The sequence below is a fragment of the Nesoenas mayeri genome (genome assembly GCF_963082525.1).
Source record: "Nesoenas mayeri genome assembly, chromosome: 28".
Classification (NCBI taxonomy): domain Eukaryota; kingdom Metazoa; phylum Chordata; class Aves; order Columbiformes; family Columbidae; genus Nesoenas; species Nesoenas mayeri.
This window is the reverse complement of record NC_137558.1, coordinates 268,552-288,708: the sequence shown is the minus strand read 5'-3', so window position 1 is coordinate 288,708 and position 20,157 is coordinate 268,552. Positions and strand designations below refer to the sequence as shown.

Sequence of the window (20,157 nt, the reverse complement as noted above, 5' to 3'; positions counted from 1 at the left end):
GGGCGGCCGGGGCTGCGCCCGGCGCTGCTGCCCGGGCCCCCCCGGAGCCGCGAAGGTGCGTTCCCGGGGTCCCTCGTTCCGGGGGGGCCGCGGAGGTGGGTGCGGGGGGCGGCTGGTTCAGCCCTTGCCGGGGGATGAACCCCGCTAAGGGCGTTTCGGGGTGTGCTGGGGGGTCGGGCCGGGGGGGCCGAGCTGCCGGAACCAGGAAGAGCCGCGGCCGCCGTCCCCCTCCCGGCCGGGACGGGGACACCCCGGGGGACCCCGAGAGCGGCGGCGGGGCCGGACCCCCCGCGGGGCCGCTTCTGCACCCCGACCCCTCCCTGCGCCCCCAACCCCCTCCCCGCACCCCGATTTCTGTCCCCGACCCCAAACTGCGCCCTTGCACCCCAAACCCCCTCCCTGCACCCCAGTTCCCTTCCCTGCACCCACACGGTCCCTGTAGCCCCCCCGTCCCCCCCATGTCCCGGCGGCCCCGCGGCCCCGCAGGGGTTAACGGGCCGGGAGGCGGGGGGAGGAGGAGGAAGAGGAGGCGGCACCGGGGGCAGCGGCTCCGCCGCTCCGGCCGCGAACAGCGGGACCGGCGGCGCCGGGGGGTCCCGGCGCCATGAAGGTACGAGACGGGGGTCTGGGGGGGCGCTACTTTTGGGGGTTCCCCGGGGGACACGGAGGCAGCGGCGCCGCCCGTGTCACGAGTGGGCCCGGCGTCGGGCGGCTGCCCCGGTGTCGCTGTCCCGCCCGGGTCCCCCCCGTGTGTCCCCCCGGGTCCCCCCCGTGTCCCCCCCGGCTCTCCGGGCACGGGAAGCGGCTCTTGTGTGCGCGGAAGCCGGGGCGGGTCCGGCCCATCCTCGGGCCGCCCGTCGGTCCCGCAGCCGCTCCCGGACCCCCCGAGCCCCTCCGGACCCCCCCGGGCCCCCCAGATCCCCCCGGAGCCCCCCCGGAGCCCCCCGGAGCCCGGGTCCCCCCGGAGCCCGCCATGAAGCCCCCGGGCGCGGTGGGGACGCTGCTGCGGGCGCTCGGTCGCCGCGATCGCACCGACACGGTAGAGCGGGGGGGTGGTCACCCGTGGGGGTCCCGCGTGGGGTGGGGACCCCCGGGCGGGGGCAGGGGCGGGGGGGGCGTTGCGGCGGGACCCCGCCCACAGGTGTCCCCCTCCTCACGCGTGACGCGCGTTGTTGCGGGCTCACAACGAGGGGTTGGGGTTGGGGGGTCGCGATGCCGCAGCCCCCCCAGCCGCTTTCCCACGCCCCCTCCGCTGTCTCCCCCACTCTCCCACGCCCCCCCCTCCTCTTTTCCCACGCCCCCCCTGTTTTCCCCACTCTCCCTCTTTTCCCACGCTGTCCCCCCCCTTTTCCCGCTCTCCCCCCTCTCCCACCCCCCCCCTCGCCCGTGGGAACTGGCGGGGCTGTCCCAGGGGGGTCGAGCAGCTCCCGCCCCCCCGGGGCCCCGTTTCCTGGGCTGGTCCCGGCCCCGCTTCCTGCGGGACACGGTGTCCCCGGCCGGGGGCCAGGACACGCGGGGGGGCACGGGGGTGACACGGGGACCTGGGACACGCGGCACACGCTGCCGGTTCCCACGGCTCTGCCCCTCTCGTGGGGCGGCTGTGCCTCACTGTCCCTCCGTGGGGCGCGGAGGGGCCGTGTGGGGCAGGGACAGCGTGTCCGTGTGTCCCTGCGTGCGTGGGGTGATCTGTGTCCGTGTGTCCCTGCGCAAACGGGTGACGTGTGTGTCCGTGTGTCCGTGCACCCATGGGGTGACACATGTGTCCGTGTGTCCCTGCGCCCCCGCGCGGGGTGGGGGCACGCGGGGTCCCGGCCCCTGCCCGCCCCAGCGCCGTGTCCCCGCAGCCCCCCGCACCCCACAGCTTCCGGGAGAAGACGTTCCGGCGGGGGGGCGCCTGTGCCGCCTGCCGGGAGCCCCTCGGTCCCCAGGGCCTCGTCTGCAGAGGTGACCCCCCCGAACCCCCCGGGACCCCCCCGGGACCCCCCCGAACCCCCCCGGGACCCCCTGGGACCCACAGCCCCACGGGGCGGGGATGCTGGGAAGGGGGCACTGGGGGGGATGCTGGCGGGGGGGCGCTGGGAGGCCACTGGGAAGGGAGTGCGGGGGGGATGCTGGGGGCACTGGGGGTGCTGGTGGCCTGGACCGGTTCATCCTGGGGGGTCCTGATGTCCGTTTTGCGCCCCCCCCGCAGTGTGCAAGGTCACCAGCCACAAGAAATGCGAGACCAAGGTAGGGGGGCGGGGGGCGGTCGGTGTCCTGCGGTGACACTGTCCCCCCTCCACCGTCCCCCCCTCCACCGTCCCCCCCTCCACCGTCCCCCCCTCCACCGTCCCCCCCTCACTGTCCCCTCCTGGTCCCGGGGTCGGGTGGGTCACACGCACCCCGTGCCCCCCCAGCAGATCTCCGGGTTGGGGGGGTCACATCGCCCGCGTCCCCCCCCAGGCCCCCCCAGGGCCCCCCCGTTGTGCAACGCCGGGCTTGGCCGGCGGCCCGGGCCGCAGCTGGACAGACCGCGGGACGGACGGACGGACACGGGGGGGCACAAGGGGCCAGTGTCCGCGCTCCTGCCCCCCCGCACAGGCGGGCCCGGACGCCTGGGTTCCCCCAGTTCGTCCCCAGCCCGTGTCTCAGTTTCCCCCGGGGGGGGCGGGGATGGGGGGGGGGGGGGGGCGCGTCTGCTTCGGGGAAACTGAGGCAGGAGCGCTGAGGCGCCCGGTGACCGCGGCCCCCGCCCCCCCCGCCGCCTCAATCGGCGCCTCCGTCCGGCCGGGAACCGGCGCAGGAGCAACGCGGGGGGGCGCCGGGGCCCCTCCCCGGCCGCGCGGTGACCCCCCCCCTCCGCACAGGTGACGTCCCCGTGCCACGCGCTGCCCCCCCCCGAGCTGGTAAGTGCTGGGGGAGCCCCCCCGCTATGTGCCCCCCCCCCGTGTGTGCCCCCCCCCCCGTGTGTGCCCCCCCCGGCTGCGGGCGGGAACGGGGAAACTGAGGCAGGGCCGCGCGCCCGCCCCCCCGCCCACAGCCCGCTCTGCCCCCCCAGAGGAGGAACACGGCCCCCCCCGCGCGCCGCAGCGAGCACCTGGTCAGTGGCCGGGACCCCGGGACCCCCCGGGACCCCCGTGACCCCCGTGACCCCCGTGACCCCCGTGACCCCCGTGACCCGCTGTCCCCCCCAGGGCTCCACCAAGTCCCTCAGCAGCCCCCGGCAGCGGAACACGCTGCCCAGGTACGGGGGGGGGGGCGCTTGGGGGGGAAATTGGGGGTGCTGGGGGGGACAGGGGGGTTGGGGGGGAATTAAGGGGTTGGGGGGGCTATGGGGGAACAAGAGGGTCATGGGGGGGGTCTTGGGGGGGGATATCGGGGTTTTGGGGTGCTGTGGTGGGGGGGCGAGCCTGGGGGTCATGGGATGCCATGGGGGGGGATCAGGGGGTTTGGGGTGGAGGTGACGCTGTCTCGGGGGGGGATCTGTCCCGGGGGGTCTGTCCCGGGTGGGGGTGTCGCTGTCCCGGGGGGTCTGTCCCGGGTGGGGGTGACGCTGTCCCGGGGGTCGGTCCCGGGGGGGGGGGCGCTGTCCCGGGTCGGGGGCGCTGTCTCGGGGGCTGACGCTGTCTCGGGGGGGGGCGGTCCCGGGGGGTCTGTCCCGGGTGGGGGTGACGCTGTCTCGGGGGGTCGGTCCCGGGTGGGGGTGACGCTGTCCCGGGGGGTCGGTCCCGGGTGGGCGGTCCCGGGTGGGCTGTCCCGGGGGGTCTGTCGCGGGTGGGGGTGTCGCTGTCCCGGGGGCGGTCCCGGGGGGTCTGTCCCGGGTGGGGGTGACGCTGTCCCGGGGGGTCGGTCCCGGGTGGGCGGTCCCGGGTGGGCTGTCCCGGGGGGCCTGTCCCGGGTGGGGGTGTCGCTGTCCCGGGGGCGGTCCCGGGTGAGCCCGCGGCCCCGCAGGAGCTGCAGCCTGGAGCAGGTGCTGGAGCGGCGGTTCGAGTGCGACCTGACGTACGTGACCGAGCGGATCCTGAGCCTGCGCTTCCCGGCCGCGCTGGACGAGCCGCGCTACCGCGCGCACCTGCGCGACGTGGCCGCGCTGCTGGGCAGCCGCCACCGCGACCGATACATGGTGCGGGACATGGGGACACGGGGGACACGGGGACACGGGGGACAGCAGGACGGGGGACACGGGACATGGGGACACAGGGGACACGGGGACACGGGGACACAGGGACAGCGAGACGGTGACACGGGGACAGCGGGATGGGGGACAGCGGGACAGGGGGGACATGGGGGACAGCGGGACAATGGGGGGATACCAGGGACACCATGGGGACAGCGGGGACACCAGGGGAATACTGGGGACACTATGGGGATACCAGGGACAGTGGGGATACCGTGGGGATACCGTGGGGATACCGGGGACACTGTGGGGATACCAGGGACAGCGGGGACACCGTGGGGATACCGGGGACACCATGGGGACACCGTGGGGATACCGGGGACACTATGGGGATACCAGGGACAGCGGGGACACCGTGGGGATACCGGGGACACCAGGGCAGGGGGAGGCGGAGCCCGAGGGGGCAGAATGGGGTGAGGATGCTGCGGCCTGCGGTGGCAGCACGGGGACAGGATGCTGGTCCACGGGGACAGGATGCTGGTCCATGGGGACAGGACAGCGGGGTCCCCACGGGAGGATGGGGATGGGACATCAGGGTCCATGGGGACATGGTGGGGACGGGACAGTGGGGTCGGTGGGGACAAGTGACAGGTTCGTGTGTCACTCAGCCCCCCCGACCCCTCACCCCCCCCCAGCTGTTCAACCTCTCTGAGAAGCGCCGGGACATCTCCTGCCTGAACCCCAAGGTGAGGGGCGGGTGGGGGTCCCGGGGGGGCTGGGGGTCCCGGGGCGGTTGGGGGTCCCGGGGCGGTTGGGGTCCCGGGGGTCCGGGGGGGCCGTGGCGCTGACGGTGCCCCCCCAGGTGCAGGACTTCGGGTGGCCGGACCTGCACGCCCCCCCCCTGGACAAGCTGTGCTCCATCTGCAAGGCGCTGGAGGCCTGGCTGCGCGCCCACCCCCAGCACGTGGCCGTGCTGCACTGCAAGGTGGGGGCACGGGGGGCACGGGGGGGCTGGGGACATGGGGGGCTATGGGGGGGCACGGGGGGCTGTGGGGGGTTGGGAGCCATGGGGAGCACGGGAGGCTATGGGGGGCTGGGGAGCTGTGGGGTTCATGGGGGGCATGGGGGGCTCTGGGGCCATTGGGGGGGCTATGGGGGGCTTTAGGGGGCCGGGGGCTGTGGAGGGCTCAGGGCCCTATGAGGTGCCATAGGGTGCATAGAGGGAACTTGGGGGTCATGGGGGGAATATGGGGCCACGGGGGGCTCTAGGGGGCTCAGGGCACTATGGGGGGGCGTGGGGAGCTATATGGGGAACTGGGGGGCCATGGGGGGCTATAGGGAACTGGGGGGCCATGGGGGTACTGGGGGGCACTGGGAGGTACTGGGGGTTAAGGCCGCCGCAGGTTGCCGGGGGGGCCCTGACAGCCGCCCCCCCAGGGCAGCAAAGGGCAGACGGGCGTCGTGGTGGCGGCGTACATGCACTACAGCAGAGTGTCCGCCAGGTACGGGGCGGGGGCGGGGGGGGGCGGGGGGTGCCGGGGGTGTGGGGTCCCTGACGCCCCCCCCAGCGCTGACCAGGCCCTGGCGACCCTGATGATGAGGAAATTCTGCGAGGAGAAGGTGGCGGCGGCGCTGCAGCCGTCCCAGCGCAGGTGGGGCCGGGGCACGGGGGGCTATGGGGAATTGGGGGGCATGGGGGGCTATGGGGGACACGGGGGGCTATGGGGGTCGGGGGCCATGGGGGGCTGTGGGGGACACGGGGGGCCGTGGGGGGGCACGAGGGGCTATGGGGGACTAGGGGGGGCTGGGGGCCATAGGGACCACAGGGGGCTATGGGGGCTTGGGGGATCATGGGGAGCATGGGGGGCTGTGGGGAGCATAGGGGGCTATGGGGGGTTGGGGGTCATGGGGGTCCAGGGGGGCTGCTGGACAATAGGGGCAGGTCCCCAACTCCCCGCCTGCTATTGGGGTGCTGGAGCTGTTGGGGTGCTGGGGGGTGGGTGCTGCCCCCTCCGTGCGGGTACATCACCTGTCCGGGGGCTGTTCTTGGGGTTCAGGGGGGTTTGGGGGGCTCAGGGGGGCCCAGGGGGGTGTTTGGGGGGTTCAGGGGGGTTCGGGGGGGCCCAGGGGGGTGTTTGGTGTTCGGGGGGCTCAGGGGGGTGTTCGGGGGGCCCAGGGGGGTGTTGGGGGCGCGGGGCGGTGGGCGCGCTGACCCCCCCGCAGGTACATCGCCTGTTTCGGGGGGCTGCTCTCGGGGAGCATCCGCATGAACAGCAGCCCCGTGTTCCTGCACCACGTGCTGCTGCCCGCGCTGCGCGGCCTCGAGCCGGGAACCGGTCAGTGGGGGCCGGATGTGACCCCCAGATGTGACCCCCAGATGTGACCCCCCCGATGTGACCCCCAGATCTGACCCCCTCGATGTGACCCCCAGATCTGACCCCCCCAAATCTGCCCCCCCCTTTCTCAGGCTTCCAGCCCTTCCTGAAGATCTACCAGTCCCTGCAGCTCGTCTACACCTCCGGGGTCTAGTGAGTGTCCCCCCGTCCCTGTGCCGGGGGGGGTCCCGGGGCCCCCCCTGGTCCTGACACCCCCCCCCCCCCAGCAGCATCTCCGGCCCCGACCCCCAGAGTCTCTGCGTCAGCCTGGAGCCCGCGCTGCTGCTCAAGGGCGACGTGATGGTGAGGGGGGGGGGGAGGCGGGGGTGTGAATGGTGCGGGGGGGGGGGTGTGAATGGTGCAAGGGGGGGTGTGAATGGTGCAAGGGGGGTGTGAATGGTGCAAGGGCGGGGTGTGAATGGTGCGGGGGCGGGGGGGTGGTGTGAATGGTGCAAGGGGGGGTGTGAATGGTGCAAGGGTGGGGTGTGAATGGTGCAAGGGCGGGGTGTGAATGGTGCAAGGGGGGGTGTGAATGGTGCAAGGGGGGTGTGAATGGTGCAAGGGTGGGGTGTGAATGGTGCGAGGGGGGGTGTGAATGGTGCGGGGGGGGGTGTGAACGGTGCCAGCGCTGTGCGTGTGGAGCCGCAGGCAGGGGTTGTACGGAGCGTGTGCAACGAGTGCGTGTGCAAATGGTGCGAGGCGTGGAAGTGCAAGGGGCGCGTGTGTGCAAGTGTTGCACGGGGTGAGTGTGCATGGGGTGAGTGTGCAAAGGGTGCGTGTGCAAGGGCTGTGGCTGCAAGGAATGCGTGTGCAAATGGTGCAAGTGGGGGCGTGTGCACGAGGGGCGTGTGCACGAGGGGCGTGTGCACGCGGGGCGTGTGCACGAGGGGCGCACGTGCAGGGGCCGCGTGCGGGGGCGCTGGGGGCGGGCCCACGCGCGGTGCGGGTGCTGCCCGCGCACGCGCCTCGTGTGCCCCTCCCCCCAGGTGAAGTGCTACCACCGGCGCGCGCGCGGCGCGGGGCGGCACGCGGTGTTCCGCGCGCAGTTCCACACGTGCACCCTGCAGGGGGCGCGGCTGCGCCTGCGCAAGGACGAGCTGGACGACGCCTGCACAGGTGGGGCCGGGGGGTGCTTGGGGGTCCCGGGGGGGCGGGGGACTTGGTGGGGCACGGGGCGCCCAGGATGCCGCAGGACCAGGAGAGTGCGCGCTTGTGGGTACGGGGGTCATGGGGGCTCGGGGCGCAGGGAGTGGGGGTTCAGGGGGTAGGGAATGGGGATTTGGGGGGCGCAGGGCTGGGGGTTGGGGCGCAGGGCCGGGGGTTGGGGCGCAGGGCCGGGGGCGCAGGGACGGGGGCGCAGGCACTGGCGGTTGGGGCGCAGGGAGCAGAGCGCAGGGCGCAGGGCCGGGGGTTGGGGCGCAGGGCCGGGGGTTGGGGCGCAGGGCCGGGGTCCCGTGCCGTGCCCCCAGCCCCGCGTGTCCCCAGACGAGCGCTTCCCCTTCGACGGCACCGTCGAGTTCATCTTCTCCTCCGGCCCCGAGAAGATCAAAGGTTTGCGGGGTGGGAGCCCCGGCCCCCCCGGCCCCCCCGGGCCCCCCCCGCCCCCCGCCGCGCACCCACGCCCTGCCCCCCCAGGGTGGGAGGCCCCGCGCGGCCCCCCCGCCGTGACCGTGGACCTGAGCGTGGGGGACCCCGCGGTGCGCTGGGACTCGTACGAGGGGCTGGACCTGCGGCACCGGGACAGCCGGGAGGGTACGGCCAGCCGGGGGGGCAGCGCCCCGCGGCACCGGGGCCACCCGCCCCCGGGGTCCCCGCGCAGGCACGAGAGTCCCCCCCATCCCCCGGGTCTCCCCGATCCACGGGGTCCCCCCATCCACGGGGTCCCCCCCATCCCCAGGGTCCCCCCTAAACTGAGGGTCTCCCCCAATGTGGGTCTCCCCATGTGGACACGTGGGTCCCCCATGTCCCCGCTATGGGCACCGAGGTCCCCCCATTCCCAGGCCCCCCCAGTCCCCAGGGTCCCCGCCATGGTCACACGGGTGTCCCCCCTCCATTTCGGAGAGCAGAGATGCCCAGGGGGTGGGGGGTGGATCCCCGGGGACTTGGGGGTCCCGGGGGGTTGGGGGATCCCCGGGTGCGGGGGGTGGATCCCCGGGGGTTGGGGGATCCCTGGGGATTTGGGGGGCTCCCGGGGGTCGAGAGTCCCCGGGTGCGGGGGGTGGATCCCTGGGGGTTGGGGGTCCCGAGGGTCCCCGGGTGCGGGGGGTGGATCCCCGGGGGTTGGGGGTCCCGGGGGTCCCCGGGTGCAGGGGTGGATCCCCGGGGTTTGGGGGTCTCGGGGGTCCCCGGGTGCGGGGGGGTGGATCCCCGGGGTTTGGGGGTCCCGGGGGTCCCCGGGTGCGGGGGGTGGATCCCCGGGGTTTGGGGGTCCCGGGGGTCCCCGTGTGCGGGGGTGGATCCCCGGGGGTCCCGGGGCGCGGGCCGGCCCCCACGCTGCCCCGTTGCCCCGCAGACGTGTCGCAGGCGGGGGGGCCGCTGGACGGCGCCGGGAGCGGCTGGGACAGCGACCCCCCGACCCCCCCCCGCGGCCCCGGAACCCCCCCGCGCCGGCCGCCCCCCCCCACGGCCGCCGAGCGGCAGGAGCTGGAGCGGCTGCTGGGGGGGTTCGGGGTGCGGGAGGGGCCCCCCGGGGACAGGGAGACCCCGATTCTGGACGACGAGCGCCCCAGCAGCGCCCCCTGCGGCCCCCCCCGTGTCCCGCGGGAGCACGGCACCCTACGGCTCCCCGGCGTCCCACGGAACCCCAACATTCCAGGGGACCCCGGCGTCCCACGGGTCCCCAGCATCCCATGGGACCACAGCGTCCTATGAGTCTCCAGCGTCCCACGGCACCCCAACATTCCAGGGGTCCCCAGTGTCCCATGGCACCCCAACATTCCAGGGGTCCCCGGTGTCCCATGGGACCCCAACATTCCAGGGGTCCCCGGTGTCCCATGGGACTCCAACATTCCAGGGGTCCCCAGCGTCCCATGGGACCCCAGTATCCCACGGGACCCCGACATCCTATGGGACCACAGCACCCTATGGGTCCCCAACATCCCATGCGTCCCTGACACCTTATGGGACCCCAATACCCCAGGGAACCCCAACATCCCATGAGTCCCCAACACCCTATGGGTCCCCAACATTCCTTGGGTCCCCAATGTCCCATGGGTCCCCAACATTCTATGGGACCCCTGCACCCTATGGTTCCCAAATATCCCATGGGACCCCAACATCCTATGGGTCCCCAACATGCCATGGGACCCCCAATGTCCCACGAGACCCCAACATCCTATGGGTCTCTGATGTCCCACGGGACCCCAACATCCCATAGGAGCGCAGCTCTCTATGGCCCCCCGGCCCCCCCGCTTTGCCGCCGGGCCAGCCTGGCCCCCCCCTGCTCCTGCCACCCCCGCTATGGGGCCGAGAGCGGCCTGGGGGGGCCCGGGGGGGGCGAGAAGCGGGGGGTGCAGCGCTCGCTCTCCGAGGGGCTCCCCCCGTGCGGCTACGGGCGCCGGGGGGGGGGCTGCCTGCTGCTGGAGGAGCTGCCCCCCCCCCTGCCCCTGCCCGGACTGCCAGGGCGCCCCCCCCATTTACGGGGTGCACCTGGAGCGGGGGGGCGAGAGCTGGGGGGGGGCCCCTCGCCCCCCGGCCCCCGGCGAAGCGCTGGAGCCCCCCCCGTGCCCCGCTGCGGCCGCGCCGGGCCGGGGGGGGGACGGGGGCCCCCCGGGACCCCTACGGCAACGTGGGCTACGACCCCCCCGCGCTGGAGGCCCGCGAGGGCTACGGGATCCCCGGGCAGCCCGACCCCCCCGGTGAGGACGGGGACGCGGGGGGCTGGGGGGCTGTGCCCATAGAGGTGCCTGGGGGGTAATGGGGGTGCTGGGGGGGCTCGTGGCCGGGGGGGGTGGGTAGGGGGTTTATGGGGGTGAAGCGGCTATTGGGGTGCATTGGGGGCTGTGGGGGCCGGGGGGGCTCACTGGGGTCTCATCCTGTTCCCCCCGCAGAGCGCAGGAGCCCGGGCGAGGGGGGGCCCTGGCGCGGCCCCCCTGCGGCGCCCCCCCCGCCGCACCAGCCCCCCCGGGACCCCGACCCCCCCAGCACCCTCCGGGGGGGCCCCGCCGAGCCGCCCCCCCCCAGCAGCGCCCACGGGGAGAGCGGGGGAGGTGCCGGGCTCCCCCACCCCCGCCTTCCCCCCCCCCGGCCGCCTACTGCGCCCCCCCCTCCCCGCAGCCCCCCCTGCCCGAGAAGCGCCACCCCCCGGCCCCGGGGGGTCCCCGAGACCGCGCGTCCCCCCCGCAACCACACAGCTCCCCGGGGGGGGGCGCCCACGCGTGCCAGGGCCCCCCCGAGCCGGACGCGCCCACGGGCGTCACTTTCGTGCAAGACACGTCCAAGTTCTGGTACAAACCCGGGCTGTCCCGGGACCAAGGTACGGGGGGCGGGGGCGGGGCGTGGGGACCCCCCCGCACCGCGGTGACACGGGGGGGCGGGGCGTGGGGACCCCCGCACCGGTGACACGGGGGGGCCGGGGGGCGGGGCGTGGGGATGCCTGCCCCGCGGTGACGCGGGGGGCCTGGGGGGGCAGGATGTGCCCCCGCCCCGCGGTGACACGTGGGGTCTGGGGGGGCGGGATGTGCCCCCGCCCCGCGGTGACGCGGGGGGTCTGGGGGGGCGGGATGTGCCCCCGCCCCGCGGTGACGCGGGGGGCCTGGGGGGCGGGATGTGCCCCCGCCCCGCGGTGACGCGGGGGGGCCCGCAGCCGTGTCCCTGCTCAAGGGCCGCCCCCCCGGCGCGTTCCTGGTCCGGCTCAGCAGCAGCTTCCCCGGCGCCTACGGGCTGGCGCTCAAGGTGGCCGCGCCCCCCCCGCGCTGCCGGCCCCCCCACAACGGTACGGACCCCCCGCTCCGCGGACCCTCGGGACCCCCCAGCGGCAGCGTCCCCACCTATTGACCCCTCCCAAACCCTGTGGCCCCCCAGTACCCCATAGACCCCCCCCCCACCCATTGACCCCGCCCGGGGCAGAGCCCTGTGTGAACCCAGGCGTCCGGGGCTGGGGGGGCTGTGTAGGGTGGGTTGGGAGGGGGACAGACACCCATGGGTGCTGACCTGCCCCCCCCCCCCCCCGCCCCCCCCAGGGGACCCCCAGGAGCAGCTGGTCCGACATTTCCTGATCGAGACGGGACCCCGGGGGGTGAAGATCAAGGGGTGTCCGGACGAGCCCCATTTCGGTGAGGGGGGCCCGGGGGGGCAGGGGGTGCAGGGTCTAGGGGGGCAGGGGTGCGGGCTCTGGGGGGGCCGGGGGTGCGGGGTCTCGGGGGGCCGGGGGTGCAGGGTCTGGGGGACCCGGGGGGTGCGGGGTCCGGGGGGGCCGGGGGTGCGGGGTCTGGGGGGCCCGGGGGGTGCGGGGTCCGGGGGGGCCGGGGGTGCGGGGTCTGGGGGGCCCAGGGGGTGCGGGGTCTCGGGGGGCCGGGGGTGCAGGGTCTGGGGGGCCCGGGGGGTGCGGGGGGTGCGGGGTCCGGGGGGGCCGGGGGTGCGGGGTCTGGGGGGCCCGGGGGGTGCGGGGTCCGGGGGGGCCGGGGGTGCGAGGTCTGGGGCCGCGGTCCCTGACGCCCCCCCGCAGGCAGCCTGCCGGCGCTGGTGCTGCAGCACTCCATCACCCCCATCTCGCTGCCCTGCGCCCTGCGCATCCCCAGCAAAGGTGGGTGACCCCCCCCAAAACCCCAGTGACTCCCCAAAACCCCAGTGACCCCCCTCAAAACCCCAGTGTCCCCCCTCAAAAAACCCAGTGTCCCCCCCAAACCACTCCCCCCCCATTCCCCTCCCAAGATGGGGTGCAGACCTTAGCCCCCCCTGCCCCAAAATCCCCCCTCCTCCCAAACCACGGGGGGTCCCGGGGGTCCTGGGGTGGCCCCAGCCTGTGTCCCCCCCAGACCTGCTGGAGGACACTCTGGAGGGGCCCGGCCCCCCCAACATGAGCACGGCGGCCGAGCTGCTGCGCCAGGGAGCCGGTGGGTGCTGGACGGGACCGGGCACGGGGGGCACTGGGACAGAACTGGGGGCACTGGGACAGAACTGGGGGCACTGGGGGCACTGGGACAGAACTGGGGGCACTGGGACAGAACTGGGGGCACTGGGGGCACTGGGACAGAACTGGGGGCACTGGGACAGAACTGGGGGCACTGGGAGCACTGGGGGCACTGGGACGGGGACGTCAGTGGAACTGGGGGCACTGGGAGCACTGGGACTGGACGCATTGGGAGGGGGATCAGAACTGGGAGCACTGGGATGTGGAATCTGAACTGGGAGCACTGGGATGGGGATGTTGGAACTGGGGACACTGGGAGCACGGGGACAGGGGGGTCTGTACCTGCAGTTCGGGGTCCCAGGGGTGGGGGGGATTCCCCTTTCGGGGGGTCCCGTTGTAGGGGGCTCGCATGGGGTCCCGTTGCGGGGGGTCCCGTTGCGGGGGGTCCCGTTGCGGGGGGTCCTGCCGTGGGGTCCCGCGGGGCCCCGCGGTGCCAGCGCGGTGCGCAGCCTGCAGCGTGCGCTTCCTGGGCTCGGTGGAGACGGAGTCGCTGACGGGGCCCCAGGCCGTGGCCAAGGCCGTGGGCAGCGTCCTGGGGGGGCCGCCCCGCGCCCCCCCCTGCACCGTGCACTTCAAGGTGTCGGCCCAGGGCATCACCCTCACGGACAGCGAGCGCAGGTGACCCCCGGCGCCCCCACCCCAAACGGCCCCAAACGGCCCCAAACACCCCCTGAAACAGCCCCAAACACCCCCAAACACCCCCCACCTGAAACACCCCCGAGCATCCTGGGGGTCACACCCCCCCGAACCACCCCCAGAGCGTCCTGGGCCCCCGGGGGGAGCCCCAAATCCCCCTCCAGTGTGTCCCCCCAGCCCAGTGTGACCCTCAGGCGCCCTCACCCCTGGGGGGGCCCGAATCACCCCCTGACCCCCCCCCCCCGCCCCAGGCTGTTCTTCCGCCGCCACTACCCGGTCAGCAGCGTCACCTTCTGCAGCGCCGACCCCCAGCAGCGCAGGTGAGGGGGGGCGGGGGGGGCGGGGCACACGCTGGGGCGGGGCCCAGCTAATCAATTAGTGCCTCGCTAACGAGCCCCCCCCGCAGGTGGACGAACCCCGATGGCACCACCTCTAAGTAAGTGATGGGGACAACACCACGGGGGGGACGACACTGCTGCCCCCCCAGGGTTGGGGACAGCCCTGGGACCCCCCCCAGCTCTGTGCCCCCCCCAGGATCTTCGGCTTCGTGGCCAAGGTGGCGGGGGGGCCGGGGGGGGGCAACGCGTGTCACCTGTTCGCGGAGCTGGACCCCGAGCAGCCGGCCAGCGCCATCGTCACCTTCGTCACCAAGGTCCTGCTGGGCACCCACCGCAAGTGACCCCCCCCTCGGGACCCCGCGAGTGACCCCCCCTGGGCTCCCCCCGCGAGTGACCCCCCCGGCCCCCGCCATGGGGCAGAGAGCAAGGGGGGGACAGCGACCAGGGTGACCCAGGGCCGGGGAGGGGGGACAGTGAGGGGGGGGGACAGAAGGTGAGGGGTGCAGAGAAGCCCTCCCACTTTTTTTTGGGGGGGGGGGCCCCAATAAAGCAAAGTCTATTTTTGTGTAAGAAAGGATTTATATGAGCTTTAGGCAGACGTCTCTAATATATATATATATATATATATATGTTATGGGGGGGCACAGAGCTGTATGGGGGGGTGCCCCCCCAATCCAAAAATGTGCAAATGCCGACAGACACCACCCGGCTCCCGGCTCGTTCTTCCCGCGCCGGCCGGGGGGGCACAGCCGGCCCCTCGCCCCCCCGCGGGGGACGGGGGGGGCACAGCCCCCCGGGGCATGGGGGGGTTACATTCACAACGTGGGGGGGGACAGTGATGGGATGGATGGGGGGGGCAGTGGGGTGGACCCTGAATTACCCCCCCACCCCGTGACCCCCGAAATGGGGCGAGGGGGGGGGGTGCAGGATTGGGACCCCGTGCGGGGGGTGATTGGGACCCCGTGCGGGGGGTGCCCCGTGTGCCCCCTCAGCCGCTCAGGGGGTGCAGGTCGACCTTGACCTTCTCGCCGCTGCTCAGCATCCCCACGGTGGGGAAATACCCCCCGGGGGGCACCAGCGCCTCCTTCTTCCCGATGATCTTCCCGTTGCGCGTGAAGAAAACCTGGGGGGCGCAGACACGGGGGCGCTGGGGGCAGCCAGGGCCCCCCAAAAAATGACCATGGCGGGGGGGGGGGGGTGCCGGCCCAGGAGCGGCCCCAGGGGACGTGCGGGGGGCGCTGGGGGCACGGGGGCTCAGTCCCCCCCGCGGCGGGGGCTCTTACCAGCACCTTCCTGCCCTCGTGCTCCGGCTCCGGCTCCGGCTCCTCCTCGTCGTCGTCCTCGTCGCCGTCGCGGTGCAGGTACAGCACGTTCCGCACCGCGGCCCTCAGCTCCGGCGCCTCGTCGCTGTCACCTGCGGGACGCACCATGGGGGCTCCGCGACCCCCCCTGCCGAGCCCCGGCCCCCCCCCGCCGAGCCCTGCCCCCCCCCGCCGAGCCCCGGCCCCCCCGCCGAGCCCCGGCCCCCCGTACCTTCGCTGTCCAGGCTGTAGTCGCGGGGGAACATGATGCCGCAGCCCATGATGTCCCCTTTGTAGCAGCGGGGGCCGAACGGGTCCCCCACTCCGCTGCCGTGGAAGATCTTCCCGTCATCTGGGGGGACACGCAGGGACGTCACATGACCCGCCCCCCCCCCAGCGCTGGGCGTCACCCCCTGGGGCTGGACCCCTCGTTACCCCCCACGGAGGACAGACCCGCACACGGACGGGAGGGGGAGGATGGAGGATGGGGGGGCAGCATCCGGGGGAGCAAAAGCATCCTGGGGTGGGGGTGCAGCATCCAGGGTGGGGGGCAACATGATGGGTGGGGCCCAGGTGTCAGCATGTGGACTGTGGGGTGTTTTTGGGGGGTCAGCACAACAGACCCAAAGCACCGGGGAGGCTGGGAAAGGGGGGGACACAATAGCAGCGGCACTGAGACCCCTCAATGACCCGGGGGGGTCCTGGGTGTCAGATAACACCGGGGGGTCCCGGAGCCCGGGGGCGGGGGGAAGCGTCCCTGCATTTTGGGGGCTCACCCGCGTGATACGCCACGGAGCCGCGGCTCCAGCCCGGGTGGCGGTTCTTGGGGTAGTCCTGCGGAGAGGAGGGGGTGAGTGGGCGCGGGGCGGCCCCCCCCGCCCCCCGCGGCGCCCACCTTGCGCGCCAGCCCCAGCGCGATGTAGCACTTCTCGCCCGGGTCCACGATCTCCAGCTCGAAGTAGTGGCTGCGGGTGCTGAGCGGGCGCCGCGCCTGCGCCAGCCCCACGTCCACGATGCTCTTGCCCTTGCCCACGTACTCCAGCAGCTGCGGGGGGGGGCGGGCGTCGGCACCGCAGGGGGGCCCAGCTCCAATCCCCCCCCCGTGCTCCCAACCCCCCCGAGCTCCACCCCCTGTGCTCCAACCCCCCCGAGTTCCCCAACCCCCCCCCATGCTCCCAAACCCCCCAAGCTCCAACCCCCTGTGCTCCCCGACCCCCTCGAGCTCCCCAACCCCCCCATGCTCCCCAACCCCCACCCCGTGCTCCCCAACCCCCACTGTGCTCCCAACCCCCCCCGTGCTCCCCAAACAACCCCATGCTCCCAACCCCCCCCGTGCTCCCAACCCCCGCCCCGTGCTCTCCAACCCCCCTGAGCTCCCAACCCCCCCGTGCTCCCAACCCCCCCCACAGCCCCTGCACCCCAACATCGCAGGAGGGAGGGAAGTGGGTTCAGGTTGAACTTGGGGTGGGGACAAACTGGGGGGGGATGTTGCAGGGGGGGCACATGAAAATGGGGGGAACTAAGAGGGGGGGCAGCCCAAAGCTGGGGGAAGCGCAAACGTGGGGGGGACACCCCAAAATGAGGGGAGGGACAGACCCAGCCCTGGGGGTGCAGGGTTCCTGCGGGGGTCTCAAATTTGGGGGGGTCCTAAAGCTGGGGGGTGCAGCATCCCAAACTGGGGAGGCACCTCAAATCTGGGGGGGTGACAGCCTAAACTGGGGGCACGGGGGTGTCCTAAAACTGGGAGGGTGGTGCCCCAACCTGGGGGGGTCCCAATCTGGGGAGGGGCGCACGGCGCTCCCTGCCCCCCCAGAGCCGCCCCCCCGCCGCGGTGCCGGGAAGCGGGGGCGGGGGGGGCGGGGGGGGCGGTGCCGCCCGCGAGGCCGTTGGGCCCGCGCCCGCATTCCCGCCCCCCCGCCGCACAGACACCGCAGACACAAAACAGCCCCTTTGCCCCCAAAACCGCCAGCGAAGGGGGGGCCGGGGGCTCGCACGGGGTGCCCCCCCAGCACCCCTGACAGCGGGGGGCCCCCAGACCTTGAGGGGGGGCCCAGCCCCGCCCCCGGCCAGCGCCGCATTGTTCGGCAGCAGCGGGGGCGGCGGGGCGGGGGGGCTGGAAAATGCCCCCCGGCAAACCCTGAACCGGGGGGGCCGGGGCTGCGGTCCCGGGTTTGCAGAGGGCGGGGGCCCCGCTGGCGCCCCCCCAGCCCGGCCTGCACAGCGCGGGGGCCGGGGGGGGGGTCCCGCTCCGCCGAGTCTGGGGCTGCTGTTGGGGTGGGGGGTGTCGGGGAGGGCGCCCCCACCACGGGGGGTCCTGGGCTGGGGGATCCTAACGGAGGAGATGGGAGCGAGTCTGGGGGCACTGGTGACCCCAAAACAGGCAGCGAGGTGGGGGGGTGCCCCCAGTGCCTGGGGCTGCGTGCGCGGGGGGCACCGCTCTCTGGGGGCCCCCCTGAGACTGGAGGGTGTCACTCACGGTGCCGCAGAGCCCCCCCACGATCACGGGGTGCCACTCACGGTGCACAGAGCCCCCCCACAATCAGGGGGTGCCACTCACGGTGCCGCAGAGCCCCCCCAGCCCGGGTGCCACTCACGGTGCCGCAGAGCCCCCACACGATCACGGGGTGCCACTCACGGTGCACAGAGCCCCCCCAGCCCGGGTGCCACTCATGGAGCACAGAGCCCCCCCACAATGAGGGGGTGCCACTCACGGTGCCGCAGAGCCGCACGTCGTGCAGCCGCCCCCACTCCTCCTCCAGGCTGTCCACCAGCATGGCCGTGTCCTCGTCCTCCGTGCCCAGCTCGGCGTGCAGGTGCAGCCGGACCTCCTCCCCCAGCGAGTGCATCCCCACGGCGGGGAACAGCCCCTCGGGGGACAGCGGCATCACCGTGGAGCCCACCTGCGCTCAGGGGGGTGGGGCGGGGTCAGGGGGGCGCGGGGTGGGGGTCAGGGGGGCGGGGGGGCCGGGGCGCTCACCCGCTTGCCGTTCTTGGTGAAGAACACCTGCGCCGTCTGCACCTCGAAGGAGCCCGGCTCGATGCCGCAGCCGATGCGGTCGCCCGAGCGGCACTTGGTGCCGAACTGCCGGCCCTTGGCGCGGCCGCTGTACAGCCTGGGGGCGGGGGTCCCAGCCGTGGGCGCTCCCGGGGCCCCATGTCCCCAAACCCGCTCCAGGGCCCCCGTGTCCCCAGACCCGCTCCCAGGGCCCGCAGGTCCCAGAGGGTCCCTGTGTCCTGGTGACCCCCTGGATCCCAGCGCCCCGCCCGGGTCCTCGTGGCCCCGCCGGGTCCTGGCAGCCCCCCCCGATCCCAGTGACCCCCCCTCGCTCCCACCCTCGGCATCGCCCACCCTGGAGTGGGGCAGCTCCTCAGACCCCACTGAGTCCCCATGTCCTGTGACCCCTCCCCACGTCCCGGTGACCCCTCCACCCGTGACCGCCCCCCGCTCCTGTCCCGCCCACGGGGCTGGGCAGACCCCCAGCTCCCAGTGATCCAGCAGCACCCCCGGCCCCGCTGAGCCCCCACCTTGTCCCAGTGCCCCCGTGTCCCAGTGCCCCCCCCGTGTCCCGGTGACCCCCCATGTCCTGGTGACCCCGTGTCCCGGTGACCCGCCGTGTCCCGGTGACCCCGTGGGTCCTGCTGACCCCATGTCCTGGTGACCCCCCCATGTTCCGGTGACCCCGTGTCCCGGTGTCCCCCCCGTGTCCCGGTGACCCCCCCGTGTCCCCGTGTCCCCCCCGTGTCCCGGTGACTCCCCCGTGTCCCGGTGCCCCCCCTGTGTCCCGGTGACCCCCCCGTGTCCCGGTGCCCCCGTGTCCCGGTGACCCCCCGTGTCCCGGTGACCCCGTGGGTCCTGCTGACCCCATGTCCTGGTGACCCCCCCATGTCCCGGTGACCCCGTGTCCCGGTGTCCCCCCCGTGTCCCGGTGACCTCCCCGTGTCCCCGTGTCCCCCCCGTGTCCCGGTGACTCCCCCGTGTCCCGGTGCCCCCCCTGTGTCCCGGTGACCCCCCCGTGTCCTGGTGCCCCCCCCGTGTCCCGGTGCCCCCCCACTCACTTCCCGTCATCCGCATGGTAGGCCACGGAGTCGGGCAGCCATCCGGGCTGGTGGTCCAGGCTGTAGTACTGGGGCACGAGCCCCACGGCGATGGTGCCGCGCACGCCGCTGTCCACGATGGACACCTGGGCCACGTGGTGAGCGCCACGCGCCGCGCGGGGGCGCACCCCCTCCCCCCCCCGCCACGCGGGGCGCCCCCCCGACCCTCACCTCGAAGTAGTTGTTGTCGCGGGTGAGCGGGCGCGGCGCCACGTAGCAGCCGACCTCCCCGGAGCCGCCGTGGTAACTGCGGGGCGGGGCGCCGGTCACGCGCGGACGGCGCCCCCCCGCGCGCGGGGCCCCCGCACGCACCTGAGCGTGTCCCCGTCCACCAGGATGTGCTTGGCGCGCTCCTGGTGCCGCACGGCGCGCACCTCGCGGATCTCGCGGATGCGCCGGCGCCAGTTGAGGAAGCGGTAGTGCAGGTGCAGGTCATCCATGGCGCCACGGAGCCTGCGGGCGCGACAGCGGCGGGCAGCCCGCAGCGCCCGCGCCCCGGCACCCACCGCACCCCAGCGGACCCCAACGGACCCCACCGCACCCACCGCACCCCAACGGACCCCACCGCACCCACCGCACCCCAACGGACCCCATCGCACCCCACCGCACCCCACCGGCCCCCACCGCACCCCGACCGGCCCCCCACCGGGCCCCCCTTCCCCACACCCAGACCCCCCAGAGCCCCAAACCGTCCCCCCCGCAGCCTCCCGCACAACCAGCCCCCCCCGCCGCCCCCGCACCCCCCCGGCCTCCCCCACTTTCAGCCCCTCACATCCATGTGCCCCCCCCATTAAACACCCACAACCGGCCCCCACATCGAGCGCTCGCACCCAGAGCCCCCAGCCCCACACCCGGGGCCCCGATCCCGGATCCCCCACACCACTCCCCCCCGTGCCGCCCCCTCACATCCCCCCCCCTCACCGGCCCCGCCCGCCCCGCCATGGACTCGGCGCTCTGGCCGCTCCGGCCCCGCCGCCCGCACTCACATCCGGGTACCCGGCGCTTCCTCCTTCGACACCACCTCCTCCCGCCCACGCCGCGCCGCTGGGCCAATCGCCGCTCGACGCGCTCTAATTGACCGCGCATCACGCCAATCGAAGACCTGAAGAGAGAGCGGGGGCGGAGCCCGCTGGGGGTGTGAGCAGGTCATATGACCACGGATGGGAGCCGGGGGTAAGAGCGAGAC

The 20,157-nt window shown here is 74.4% G+C and overlaps 2 protein-coding genes across 4 annotated transcripts; one reads left to right on the top strand and one right to left on the bottom strand.

The window, feature by feature from the left end:
* Window positions 1-604: 604 nt before the first annotated feature.
* TNS2 (tensin 2) lies at window positions 605-13,916 on the top strand (the record flags this gene model as incomplete). The annotated part of the gene is made up of 28 exons (XM_080360538.1): window positions 605-1,039; window positions 1,845-1,944; window positions 2,192-2,229; window positions 2,847-2,885; window positions 3,038-3,079; window positions 3,174-3,223; window positions 3,931-4,102; window positions 4,792-4,842; window positions 4,959-5,081; window positions 5,534-5,598; window positions 5,665-5,748; window positions 6,320-6,432; window positions 6,564-6,624; window positions 6,699-6,774; window positions 7,458-7,587; window positions 7,957-8,022; window positions 8,107-8,223; window positions 8,984-9,306; window positions 10,178-10,372; window positions 10,747-10,945; window positions 11,276-11,404; window positions 11,652-11,744; window positions 12,137-12,214; window positions 12,447-12,524; window positions 13,051-13,219; window positions 13,489-13,557; window positions 13,644-13,673; window positions 13,772-13,916. The coding sequence occupies 28 exons, from the start codon at window positions 605-607 to the stop codon at window positions 13,914-13,916; spliced, it is 3,270 nt and encodes a 1,089-aa protein (XP_080216664.1).
* Window positions 13,917-14,147: 231 nt separating this feature from the next.
* SPRYD3 (SPRY domain containing 3) lies at window positions 14,148-20,026 on the bottom strand. Of its 3 annotated transcripts, none has more exons than XM_080360659.1 (11): window positions 19,958-20,026; window positions 19,284-19,424; window positions 19,143-19,218; window positions 18,933-19,057; window positions 17,854-17,989; window positions 17,588-17,776; window positions 15,772-15,921; window positions 15,653-15,710; window positions 15,109-15,228; window positions 14,859-14,989; window positions 14,148-14,698 (listed from the first exon to the last, which is right to left on the bottom strand). In XM_080360659.1, coding segments are annotated over exons 1-11 (1,263 nt in total). In that variant the 5' UTR covers window positions 19,960-20,026; the 3' UTR covers window positions 14,148-14,563. The 3 variants fall into 3 exon arrangements, with proteins under 3 accessions (XP_080216785.1, XP_080216786.1, XP_080216787.1); XM_080360660.1 differs by having other exon boundaries at window positions 19,893-19,958; XM_080360661.1 differs by lacking the exon at window positions 19,958-20,026 and having other exon boundaries at window positions 19,346-19,424.
* Window positions 20,027-20,157: the final 131 nt, after the last annotated feature.

Coding starts and splice junctions, on each gene's coding strand:
- SPRYD3 (XM_080360659.1), bottom strand. Junction 19,219..19,283: donor GTGGACGGGGACACGCTCAG/GTGCGTGCGGGG, acceptor CCCGCCCCGCAG/TTACCACGGCGGCTCCGGGG. Junction 17,777..17,853: donor TCACCAAGAACGGCAAGCGG/GTGAGCGCCCCG, acceptor CCCTGAGCGCAG/GTGGGCTCCACGGTGATGCC.